This window comes from Carassius carassius, chromosome 23 (genome assembly GCF_963082965.1).
Source record: "Carassius carassius chromosome 23, fCarCar2.1, whole genome shotgun sequence".
In the NCBI taxonomy this organism is placed as follows: Eukaryota; Metazoa; Chordata; class Actinopteri; order Cypriniformes; family Cyprinidae; genus Carassius; species Carassius carassius.
The window spans coordinates 29,859,635-29,872,869 of record NC_081777.1 but is presented as its reverse complement, the minus strand read 5'-3'; the positions used below and the strand labels follow the sequence as shown (position 1 = coordinate 29,872,869).

The window sequence follows — 13,235 nt, the reverse complement described above, 5'->3', positions numbered from 1 at the left end:
ACCACTACAATACGTGGTGCAGTGCGCGAGGACGGAACCAGGAACCTCTCTTATGAGCAGCTACTCTAGTACTCTAGAAAAAGGAAGAAAATTACAAGAAAGTTATCACTACCAGAGTGGATAGAGAATGTAAAACTATACACCACTAGTACAGCCAATACCATATCAGTCGGATAGATATGTAGACGGAGGCTACAGCAAAATAACCACAATAAAAAAGAAAAGAAAAGATATCTATAAAACTTAATTTGGGCAAGGCAAAGCAGCAGGAGCAATCTGTCTACAAACACAAAATCATTAAAATTAGTGCTTGATATACACAATGCACAAATAATACCTTCAGTAATACACAGCACGATTACCCGGAAGCATCTGGCAATCAGTCAAACACCTATTTTCCAATAGCCCAGTATTAGATACAATATAAATGCTTAGCTTGCTACATCATATAAACATTTACCATACCTTCGTTGCACAGGAAAACCACATACCCAAGCAGTAACAAAATGTATCTGAACACCAGAGAATCTCTCTAAGCCCAACAGTGCAGACTATTTTATAGGAACTGACCTAGACGCAAATGAGTTGTTTAGCCACTCACGGCTAGCTGGGTGACGTCAGAGGACTACCGTAGCTGCAGAGGGACAAACTTCAACAGGACAGCGAAAACTCTGACGGTTACAATATTACTGTGCCTGTTTGGCCAGCCAACATGCCTGACCTGAACCCCATATGGAAAATATAGTATATTTTAAAGAGAAAGATGAGAAACAGTGGATCAGAGCCACAGGCGGATCCCTTCCATGGAGTTTGTCCTAAGGGAGCCCCAACTAAGTATTGAATGCATAAATGAACATACTTTAAAGAACTTGAACTTTTCTGTTTTGCAAATCCTTGTTTTTATTTATTTATTTTTATTTTAGGAAATATTCTTATATTTTGTGATACCAGATTTTTGAGTTTCATGAGCTGTAAGCTCTAATCATCAAAATGTAAACAATAACAAAAAACTAAACTTTTGTAAACTAATGTTTTAGTTTACATGTAATGAATCTAGAATACATGACATTTTTTTCATTTTTGAAATGTTACAAAAAACTTTTTCAAAAAATTCAAATTTGAGATGCATCTGTATATATGTGTGTGTGTGTGTGTGTGTGTGTGTGTGTGTGTTGTAAACATTGTTATAAACTGTGTCCAGCGTGCTGTCTGTCATATTAGCTTTAGAGGGAATCCACTATTGCTGACTGTAAGTGTAGGTGTGTAAACAAATAAGCTGATGCGACACATTGAGTCACAGGGATGATTTCATCCTTTTTTCTCTTCTTTTTTTCCTTCTTCTTGTTTTGCTTTTAGATGTGGCCTTCCAACCTACTCCAACTCTGACCTACCACACCATCGGAGGTATCTTGGACTTCTACATGGTGATGGGACCCACTCCAGAAGAAGTTGTTCAGCAGTACACTGAGGTGTGTGTGTGTGTGTGTTTTTCTTGGCTTGATGAGGTTTAGCAGCTGGAGTCTCTCTGCCTCATTGCCCACAGTGTACTCAATCTAAGCACACACACAAAATAACATCCAAAAACTCAAATGCTTAAATGAAATACATAAATATTTATCTAAAGGAAGCTTGCTTGTCACATAGACAGAAGGGGCTATTAGATTCTCTTTAGCCACTTGAATATTTATGTCCTAAAATGTATTTGCATAAAATGTCAAATATTTTTCTCACGGTTTGTGCGTTTTGTCTGACAGATGATCGGCCGCCCGGTTCTTCCAGCCTACTGGTCGCTCGGATTCCAGCTTTGCCGCTACGGCTACTCCAATGATACAGAGATCGCAGATCTTTACAGAGACATGAAAGCAGCTCAAATACCTTATGTAAGAATCTCATCTTGTAGTTTGTGCATGTGTCTTTCACTCTCCTTCTGAACACAACAATCACACAGTTTACGTAACTCTCACGACCTTCAAAACTTGCATTAGAACTTCAGGAATATTGCGTTTCTCACTTTAAATACCTCAACTGGTTATTTTGCTGGGATGTGCAACCTGAATGATAAAAATGTAACATTCTGTAGCTATATTAAGACTTAAAATGGTAAATGAAGAGAGTCACCGACTCATACATTTTATAAAAAAGCCTTCATGGTCCTTTTATTAGAAGTTTCTTCTAAGAAAAACACCATTGGTATTTATAATTGCACATAGGTTGTGCTAACAAATTGAACAAACCCCTAACTCTTTGTATTGTACTCGTCTGGAATATGTATTGTAGGTGTGAAATATATATAGGAACTTTATCATCTTGGAACTAAATTACACTTGGCAGCTTATGAATGGACAAAACCAATGATGAAGACACTTTCATAATTAATAACTTAAAGCCAGTTATTTCACAACGAGTTAGTGGGTAGTTTTTTTTTATTAATAAAAAAATCAGTTATTCATATTATTCATGTTTTTTATTTATTTATTAAAATTATTTTTTGTAGTTTTAATTAATATTTTCTCTATAATTAAGGGAGACGATTCACAATCTTCTGAACTAAATTTGTATGTGTGCATACCAATGTTTTTTTAAGATATATAATGTTACTTTTTCTTCTTCTTCTTCTTTTTGAACTTAAGGGCTATATAATTGTAGGACTATAAAATATTGTATGCATATACGTGTGTGTGTGTATGTGTGTGTAAAATTATCAGTTACATTAATTAGAATCTGATCAGTAATTGTGAACATATTTTGAAAGTATCCCATCCCAAGCACCCAAAACACCTTAGCAAATGCATAGGAGCTGCTTATAACATAATACCATTCATTTTGTATCAAACCAAAAGGCCTTATTTAGTTTTCGCTTAATTTCTCAGTCACTTTGGAAGTTTACATTTAAGTTTAATAATCATAATAATTGACCTTTGATCCCTTAAAGGATGTGCAATATGCAGACATTGACTACATGGAGAGGCAGATGGACTTTACGCTGGACCAAGATAATTTTAAAGAACTGCCTACTCTGGTGGACCAGATGAGAGCTGAGGGAATGCGTTTCATCTTCATCCTGGTACAAACTATTCTCAATTACTGGGAAAAACAAAGTTGTTTCCATGAAATGGTAACTGTAATGAGAACAGAGCGATCGAAGTAGTCTGACATCAGTACTGTCTTCTTATTCTGGCTAGAAGCATAGAGAGAAATGTATTCTGTACCAGAACTACATGCTTTGTTTGAAAGAAAAAAGGGGTCCAGGGTGCTCAAGGAGTTCAAAAAAAAAAAAAAAAAAAAAGGGTTTTGTTGAAGGTGCTCTTTGGGGTCGGGAATTCAGTAAAAATGTAGTAGAAGGAAATCCAAGGCACTCTTCTTTAGAAAACTATAAAAAGCCTTTTTTGGACTGGCTATTTCATGTTAGAAAATAAAAGACATTCTAAGAAGAGTGCCTTGGATTTCCTTCTACTACATTTTTACATGCTTTGTTTGTTTGTATGTTTCAGGACCCGGCGATAGCGGGCAATGAGACAAAAGGCTCCTACCCTGCATTTGAGACCGGAATTCAAAAAGACGTTTTCATCAAATGGCCTTCTGAGTTCAGCAATGACATTGTGTGGGGGAAGGTATGACAAACACAAGGGGGAAGAGGAACATATATTGATTCTGAGTCAATGCCTCATAGTTTTGTTGACAGAATATTTTGCTCTGCTCTGTGGCACTAGTTTGAGGTCCTTCGTGTTTTGCAGTACATTGAACTTTGAACATTGAACAGTATATTTGTAGCTTGGTTTTCTTGTGTTGTTATTTTAAAAAAAAGTGTAATGCAATTATCTAAACGATTATCATTGCCTGTTAGCATAGGAATACAGTAAGTTTGCCATTGCTCACTGAGGGTTTGACAGTTAGCAGTTAAAGCATTTTTTTTAAATTGTATATTGTCATACCAATTTACTTTTTTTTTTCAAAAAGGATGTATGTTTTATAATGAAACAAACCAAATGATACCAAAAAGAAAAACGGCATTGATCATCAAATCAATTGCAAATTCTCAAAACTAATTGTGCTGTTGTTCCCCCTCCAAAAATGATGTCATTGGCAACAAGGATATTGTCATTATGATTTGATATGTTTTATTATGAAAGTCTTAAATTGGATTTTTTTCTAATTTAGTCTTAATTGGGAATAACCACTGGAAGGGGAATTAATTAACACATACTTTAGTTAGAAGTTGAACATCATCTCCAAAATGGTGAATGAAGATTATTTTCAAATGCTTGTAGAATTCAGAGTTGAAGTTAAATGAGGTTAAAGGTGCATAATGCAAGTTTTGACTGCACTAAAGCATAAAATAACATAATATGTTTGCAGAAATTCAGGAAACATGCTAAGTTCACATACATTTTTCTTTGAAAAACAGCACATCAGCCAGGTATTCTAATATTAAATGTGACAGAATGTCTGCTTTCTTTTGGTCTGTGTTACTCTACCCTCTGCCAATGTACCCAATAATATTTTGGCACCCCATGTTGCCATTTGGTGTAAAATAAATCATACTGCAGTCATGGAAGCCAGCAAACAAACTGGGTCAGAGATTACACATTCTATCCAACCTAAAAAAAAATTGGCATCTGTATAAAAATCTCTACGAACAGAGGCAAATTAAAATGTGTATAAATCAACTAATCAATGTACAGTGTAAGGCTTGTCAAAGTATTCTCTTCTGTCTGGCATAGGTATGGCCTGACTATCCCAATATCACTGTGGACAATTCTTTGGACTGGGATACTCAAGTAGAGGTATCTGCCTCTCTCACTTCATTATCTCTATAAATCACACTCTTTCTATCTCTCTTTAATCAGTGAACCGGACATCTTTTCTCTTGTCCCCCCTATCCAAGTCTATTCATTCAGAAATGATCAGTACAATGGGCTATAATTGCAAACGCAGTCAATAGAGATGAAGGTGACATCATAGATACGATCAACCAATCAGCATGAAGAAGACACCGTGACAACCAGTCAATTAGCACAAAATAGTGTTATACTATATCTCCCACTATTATTTTAGCCAATCAGCATGTAGAAGACACACCACCAGCCAATGAGAACAGATCAGAAGTGAACCAGCACATTAATACTTAAATAAATAAGCATTTTGCACTACTGTAATTTCCAAAAAGCATGTAGTGATCATTAAACCACTGCATCAAACCTGCAGCAATTCTAAGAATGTTTGTTTCACTTCAACTTTCAGCTATTCAGAGCTTTCGCAGCATTCCCTGATTTCTTCAAGACCAGTACAGCAGAGTGGTGGGGAGAGCAGATTAAAGACTTTTACAACAACATCATGAAGTTTGACGGACTCTGGATCGTGAGTGCTTTGTCTTGTTCATTTTCATGCTGGAATGAAAAGCAAAGAAATGTAAAGTTATGCTTTATTTTGATTAGACATTCTGATAACTATAAGTAACTAATTATGTTAGTATGTTAGTTACACACATAATTTTGGTGTCTTTGGAAAGAAGACCCTTTGGGCTTTATTTTTTATCAACCAGATTTGATAATCCACAAAAATATTAAAAGTTATAGACACTGAAGTGCCTTGAAAACTTTTTTACCGCACTGATTTTTAATATAAAAATACATGAAATCAGACCTGGAGCAATCTAGAAAATGTATTGATTGAAAGTCACATGTCTCATGAGTTTCTATTTCAAATCTGAAGAAGATATCATGAAAAATAAGATTAGGGCAAATATTTTTTCTGAGACTATGTCTACAACCCCCCCCCCCCCCCCAAATATAAAAAAAAAATATTTAGCAACTGTATTGAAGGCTTCTACAAACTATTTTTGTCATTAAACATACCACTGCAAAGTTTGTTTTCAATTATGAAAGATTAGACAGAAACTTAGAAATCATACAGTTTCATGTACCTAATGAAAAATAACTATACTAAAATGTTTTTGAAATACATTTATTTCATACCAAGTATACTACAAAGACATTTAAATATTTATGTACTTAATAAAATACCCTGCAATTGTACTTTTAGTATACTAAATTGGTATACTTAAAGTCTGTTAAATTGGAAGAACTATTTTTTTTTTTTTACTGGGAAATAAACTCAAATTAGAATGGTGTACTTCTGTAATATCCAATCAGCATGTAGTAATCGTTAAATTGTGTGGAATTAGTGCACAACTAAGATATACTGAAGTATATTTGATTGTGCTTAAGTGGAATTATTGCAAGTACACTTCAGGTACACTTTAAATATCTTGAATTTAAAGACTGATATTATTCACAGATTATGCAGTCCTCATCAGTAGTAGTAATCCAAATAAGTTTAATTATAATTTTCATATCAGTAACTAAAATGTTAATAGGTTTAAACTGTACTTAGTATTAAATAAATGTATTTAAATGTATTACGTTTTTTACTGGGGGTAAGCAGACAAGTAAACAGTCAGTTTTATGAAAAAATATGGTAAAATATATTGTTTGAGCACATTTGTACCATTGCACGCCATTGTTGCTCTTAAAGCAACATATCTAACTCTAACTGTTACCGATAAATACCTCAAAATTCGGAGGGAAATTATAGATTCATAGGAATGTTGTTGAAATCTTGTTGATGATTGTGGAATATGTCCTATTTGACAAAGTCATGGTAAGCTGTGCAAGAACATTTATGCATTCATTTGCATACGTTCACAGTTTTCTCCTTTGCATTCTTTGAATCATAACATTGTCATTGTGTTTTGCTTTCTGGAGGACATGAATGAGCCGGCCAGTTTTGTGCATGGCACCGTTGGAGAAAATTGTCTAGGGAATAAAGATTTAGAAGATCCTCCATACATGCCCCGTAAGTTACTAATGAGTGCACAATGGGCAACATTTACACTTCTATCTAGCATTTTACATCCAGAATTAATTGGGATGTGTGTGACTTTACCCAGCACTGGAGTCCATGCAGAGAGGTCTAAAGCACAAGACTTTATGCATGAACAGCGAGCAGATCCTGGCTGACGGCACACGTGTCAAACATTACGATGTCCACAACTTGTATGGCTGGGCTCACACAAAACCCACTTATGAGTGAGTTTTCTGTTCCTCTGTATTCAATATTATTTTATTACTTAGTTGTTCTGGAATGATTTTTAAATCCTGATATTTTTTTATGTGTATTACCCAGTGCTTTGCTTAGTACAACTGGAAAGAGAGGTGTCATAGTTACCCGTTCAACATACCCGTCTAGTGGACGCTGGGCAGGACATTGGCTGGGAGACAACTACTCCGCCTGGGACCAGCTTCTGAAGTCCATCATAGGTATGTGTTTATTCATTTGTGGGAAGATAAGCATAGCTAGGACAGTTCTGCAATGGAATTTCAATGTATTGGTCTTATGAGGCATCAAAAATGTCATGACATTTTTTTTAAATATGGTGCCAGAGTTAAAGAAAAGATAGCAGAGATATGCAAGTGGGGAAAAAACACAGAAAACCAAGTGCTAAACTGAACACAACAGAACTTGGAATCAAATTAAGGACAGCAAGATACACAACCTTGCCTCAGATTATTATAGAGACTTCTTAAAACAGGCCAGTAACAAACCAGCCAGAACACTCTAAGAACATGGCAACAAGTTTAGCATGGGCAATCAGCTTTATATACAAACTGTTTGTCCTTATCCTTTAGTTTTTGACTCACCTCCCTCATTAAACATGGTGATTTTGTTGAACATCTACTGTACTGTTCAGTGCATTAACTGGATATCTGGATCCATGAAAACCAAACTCCTCTCTCTTTCTGTCTTTCAGGCATGATGGAGTTCAGCATATTTGGCATCCCTTACGTAAGTGCATTCCTCGCCCTGCTGCAGCACTTGCTATTGATTTTTAATTACTGCTTTATTTCCTATCAAACAATGTTTTTAGTTAAACTGGGTACATTACACTAGCACGCAGCCATTATACTGCCTATAGAGTTTATTTATTAATGTTTTGGAGTGGGCACTTGTGGAGCTGTTTTTACAGAGATCTATATTTGTGTTTCTCTCTCTCTCTCTATGTCTCTTTTCGATTCTCATTCTCCGTTTTCGCTTGTGTTTCAGACCGGGGCTGATATCTGCGGCTTCTTTAACACTGCTGAATATGAGATGTGCTTGCGCTGGATGCAGCTTGGAGCTTTCTATCCATTCTCCAGAAACCATAACACCATCAACATGCCAGTAAGAACACAGTTCTAACTGTGATGGGCTTGTTTGTAGGGGTATACAATATAATTAGAAAAAAATAGTGATTAAACATTAAAAATGTGGTAACACTTAAGTATAGGGTCCAATTCACACTGATAACTAGTTGCTTATTAGCATGTCTATTATTAACAAATTGGCTGTTTATTAGTGCTTATAAAGTACATATATTGCATGACATCCATAATCCTACCCAATTCCCTAAACTTAACAACTACCTTATAATCTATAAGTAAGCATCACATAAGGAGTTAATTGAGGCAAAAGTTATAGTTAAAGGTTAGTTAATAGTGTGAATTGGACCCTAAAATAAAGTGTGACCAAAAAGGTCTATATGCATGTAAAATATAATATAAAATAATATAATTATTTGTGTTAAAAGAATATTAAACTAAAGAAATATTACTATTGTAAAATACAGAAATTAGTATTTAAATGAGAGAGAGAAAAAAACATATATATATATATATATATATTTTATTATTATTATTACTAAGTTAAAATATTAATAAATAACCTAAAAGGAATATTACTACTGTAATATTATTATTATTATTTACAGTTCAACTTTTATGACAATTTCACCAAGCAATTTTGGTTTTATTAAGCTTAATCATGCTCAGAAAGTTGATGGACGTGACAGGGGACATGTGGGGCCATTACCGCAAACAGTGTGAAATGGACCTTAATTGAGCCTTGTATGGTGTTAAGCCTGATAATCAGTGACAGTGAGTGACGGGCATCAAAACACACGGTGAAACAAGATAATGTCAATGACTGAGCAGCGATGAAAACTTCCTACATTAACGCTTGTCTGTATGACGCCCTGAGAGAGTAAAAAATGATCCCTGATCACTGAGACATACAGTAGCTCCAAAACACACAGCGGCAATTGAAAAGGGCCTCCCACACGGCCTCTGACTAATATCTGGCATCTGTAGACAGGTGGGCTGTCAGGTATTCACTCCGGAACTTGTTTAAAATGTGACCTTTGCAAGAGCTGGGACCTGTCACAAAAATCCAATACGCCCGGGGAGTGAGAGAGATCGATATGGTGTGGGGAAAATTCTTCAGTGAGCGGACGTGGCAGCTTCGTTGCTAACAGATATATATGGGGTATAATTAAATGCTCAAAGTTATTCAGAACCCTCCTGGGCATCAGTCATTTAGAAACGGCTTTGCTAAAAGAGTGATTAAACAAAGGACGAGCAAACAGATAGTATTTGCAGTGGAAATGTAGCCTAATAATCCTAAAAGGATGTGCACAGATCATTTATTTATTTATTTTTATTTATTTATTTATTTATTTATTTTTATTTATTTATTTAAATTAATCTCAAATAAAATAAACTTAATGTAAACAATTAATTAAAATATTTAATTTACTATTTATTTAATTTAAGATTTTTATTTTATTTCATTTGCAGGATTCTTATTTTATTGTATTGGAATTGATGTCTGAATGGTTAAAGGAACATTTGTAGAGAAACTGAAGGAACTGTAAAATCCGTCAGTATTTCTTTAAACCTCGCTATCCTTTTTCTTTTCTTTTTTTTCTTGTTGGTAATTATGACAGTCCTTTTGGAAAAGGTATTGGAAACTAAAAGATCAGGGTTTTTTTGTGTTATGTTATGTTACAATCATATGAGAATTTCTATTACAGTCCTTCAGGATTTGCTGCAAATTATGACAGAAATTGGGGTCGAAGACATAGCGTTTGCTATCTGCTCCCTATCATTTATTTGTCTTTTTCAATAAAACTGGCGAAAAAGCAAAAACATTTGTGCAATATTATATGTGCATATTCCTTTGGGATTTGGGCTAGAATAAAACACAGAAGTAAAAATGCTAACAAAATTGCTTTTAAAATAGCATGAGATGTATTAATTCTGGTATTCGACATGCACTGCCAGAGACCAGGGAATTTAGAGGGCTTTATTAAAACAAAAGTGCAGAGTAGTGTTTGCGTGACATTTTCTGCTGGTGTTCTGCCGAGTCATTCACTTGGTCCGGTGTGGATGTGTCCTCTGCATGTCTCAATGACAGTTTCAATAAGAGACTGTCCTCAGCTGGCCTCTACCCCGCGCCGGACGTGTTTATCCCTGCACGTCCCCTTGCTGCTGTAATTACCCCTCCAAGATGTCATTAGCTTTAATGTGGCTATGCAGGCAAACGGAAGGTCATCCAGAGACAAACGGATGGAGAGCGTCAAGGTGGCCTGAATTTCTAAGTGATAGAGACAAAAAAATGTCAGATAGTGAATAACAGAGACTTAATGTAGTCAGTTTTGTGTCATCTTTATAGTAGTGTACTTCTAAAAGTTGAATAATTTCACTTAAAGCATTCAAAGTATTTTTCATGGCATTTTTCATGATTAATATTGTTGAAAAACAAGGTCCAAGCAATAAAAGTTGGTTTCTGTGAAAACAATAAAACAAAATAAATTAATTAAATTTTCTTAAAAAGTGTCTATGTTTTCCAATTATAAAATTATAAACAAGATCAATTCCACAAGATCAAGAAATTGACATACTTATGAAAAGTATTTCTTTAGCAGAAGATTTTGCAGAATATTGTGAAATTGTCAGCTCCAACCACCCATTTCATAGAAACTGTGTGCTCAAGTTCAAGTGCAATACAAGCTGGTGGGGGTGTAAATGATAGATGTACAGACACTGAAAGAAATTCAGAAAGACTTATTATATAAGACCTTATTTGCTCCTAATATCTGGCAGTCATTTGCCAGTACAAATGTTCTTATGTTCTGCCAGCTGCCAGAGAGAGAGAAGGAGAGAGATACAGAGAGAAGGGCTTCTGCAGCGTGGCTCATAATTCTTACACTCTTGCAAGTGTTTCCAAGTTCGTCCGTCTCTCCATCATGCTAAGTCATATGCTAATGGAGTCAGAGGGCAGTACATTTGGAATAATTTGGATTATTGTCTGCGAGCAGCAGTTGGCTCTAACTGGAGGAAGGTCTAGTTTAGTCAAACACGTTAACACAGAGACATTAGATTTCCCCATTACATTAGCAGAAGGAGTTCCTCTTCAGGAACGAGACGCTGCGTCGAGAACGAATGGGGAACGCATCCAGCGTGGCGTCTCCGAATAACGTGTATAATCAGTCCAATGGAAGGGCGAGATGTCAAAGGCGGGTGACATCAGAGACCAGGAAGCATAAAAGCATTAGCGGGGAAGCCAGTAATCAGCCTTGTGTCTTCAGCAAGCGCTCTGTGTGTGTGTCAGTCGCTATCTGTTTGTGAGTCTTATTTAGTGTTGTTTGTCCACTGATAAACTACATTGTCAAAGCTTCAATCAAGAGAAGTTTTGGGCGAGAGCAGGCAGCGTTCAGGCTGTGTGTTTTCCCTGCCAAAAAACAAAAAAACAAAAAGGTAGGGACACACGCAGCTCGTGTGTTGTCTGCTTGAGAGTGAAGCGCGCAGTGTCAGCTCTGGAGGGAGTTGACGGCTGTGATGCGAGCCTTTGCTTCACTCTCAGAAGGCTCTCTTTGAGGAGAAAGCTTTCACTGGTGTTTCTCACGGTGCCAGCCCCTCTTTCGCCGAGGGCGGAGCGGTGGTTGTGCTCGCGGGATTCGCTTTCGGATCTGCTGGAAGGAAGGTAAGACGGACAAGTCCTTATCTTCTTTCTTAGCCACCAGATCCGGCGCTCGCTCTCGGTGGTCGGAAGCCCGCGTTTGCGGTACTTTCTCCCCGATGAGAGGGCGCGACGCGCTGCCTGTCTTTCTCTGAGGAGATTGATGTGGAAAGGCGTCTATGAGTTTGCCAGTTGCACAAGCACCAGTCACACAAGCATATTATGCCTAATATTAACATAAGCAGCATTAATGAAGAGTGGAGCTTGCGCAGTCAAGTCTCGGGGGGCTGATTGTGCTTTTCTCGCTGTTAAGTGCTCCGCTCTCACCGGGCACACTCCGAGGAGTGTGTCCGTGCATGCGATCTTGCGGTCGCTTCTCTCAGTTACCGCCCGGAAACGTAGCGGTGCTGAGAGGCTCGCTACCCCTACGGAGGTCTCTAGAGCAGCTAGTACGGTCGTCCCCTGCCGGTCCACCGCTTCAGGGCACCGAGCTAGTGGCTCTAGGCGCACCAGAGGCCAGTCTCGCGAGACTGGTTCCCTTAGGAGGTCACATGGCGGTGTGGGATCCCCTGCCAAGTGTACTTCACGGGGTCCTGCCCCGAGCAGGGTTTGGTCTAGTCTTCCTAGCAGACGATGTGGGTCTGAGGACCGTCGTTTTTAGGAGACTTCAGCTACGAGAGTACTGATGCTGTGGCTCAGTCCCTGAACAGCGGTGGTCTCTTTCATCAACCACCAAGGAGGTCTGCACTCACGCCGTTTATACAACTAGCGTACCAGATCCTTGTGTGGGCCCAGGACGAATTCCTCTCGCTCAGAGCAGTTCACATTCCTGGGCATCTTAATATGGGAACAGACATCCTGTTGAGGCAGGGGCCGAGGCCAGGGGAATGGCGGCTTCACACTGAGGTGATGAAGCAGAGTTGGAGATGTTGGGCAGACTCGGGTGGATCTGTTTGCGACTCGAGAGACATCGCACTGTACCCTCTGGCTTCCTCTGACTCATCCAGCGCCACTGGGGCTGGACGCCATAGTACAGACATGGCCGAGGCTTCATCTGTACATTTTTCCCCTGATTGCTCTGCTCTCGGGAGTTCTGGAGAGAGTGCGCCGGGACGGAGTCCGGCTGCTGTTAGTAGCCCCGTTCTGGACGGGCCGGGTATGGTTTCTGGGCCTGATTTCTCTTTTTGACGGCACTCCATGGGAGGTTCCCGTCAGGAGAGATCTCCTCTCGCAGGCGGAGGGTGCGCCCCCGCATGGAGCTTAGAGGCTGTAAGTGTTGTCTCTGAGGAGGCACAACTCTTAGCTTCCGGTCTCTTAACCGAGGTTGTAAGACCGTTCTCCAATCCAGAGCTCCCTCAATGAGGAAACTGTATGCCTTGAAGTGGAAGCTTTTCCCTTCT

At 38.1% G+C, this 13,235-nt stretch overlaps 1 protein-coding gene across 1 annotated transcript in view; it reads left to right on the top strand.

Annotated features, from left to right (window-relative positions):
• Positions 1 to 13,235, top strand: part of LOC132101734 (sucrase-isomaltase, intestinal-like) — a 67,912-nt gene that overhangs the window by 33,911 nt on the left and 20,766 nt on the right. The window contains exons 30-40 of the mRNA XM_059506911.1: positions 1,357 to 1,469; positions 1,755 to 1,880; positions 2,933 to 3,064; positions 3,492 to 3,611; positions 4,722 to 4,784; positions 5,242 to 5,358; positions 6,765 to 6,855; positions 6,950 to 7,088; positions 7,186 to 7,319; positions 7,811 to 7,845; positions 8,104 to 8,220. Of these exons, the coding sequence (XP_059362894.1) occupies positions 1,357 to 1,469; positions 1,755 to 1,880; positions 2,933 to 3,064; positions 3,492 to 3,611; positions 4,722 to 4,784; positions 5,242 to 5,358; positions 6,765 to 6,855; positions 6,950 to 7,088; positions 7,186 to 7,319; positions 7,811 to 7,845; positions 8,104 to 8,220 (1,187 nt within the window). The remainder of the gene's footprint in view (positions 1 to 1,356; positions 1,470 to 1,754; positions 1,881 to 2,932; positions 3,065 to 3,491; positions 3,612 to 4,721; positions 4,785 to 5,241; positions 5,359 to 6,764; positions 6,856 to 6,949; positions 7,089 to 7,185; positions 7,320 to 7,810; positions 7,846 to 8,103; positions 8,221 to 13,235) is intronic.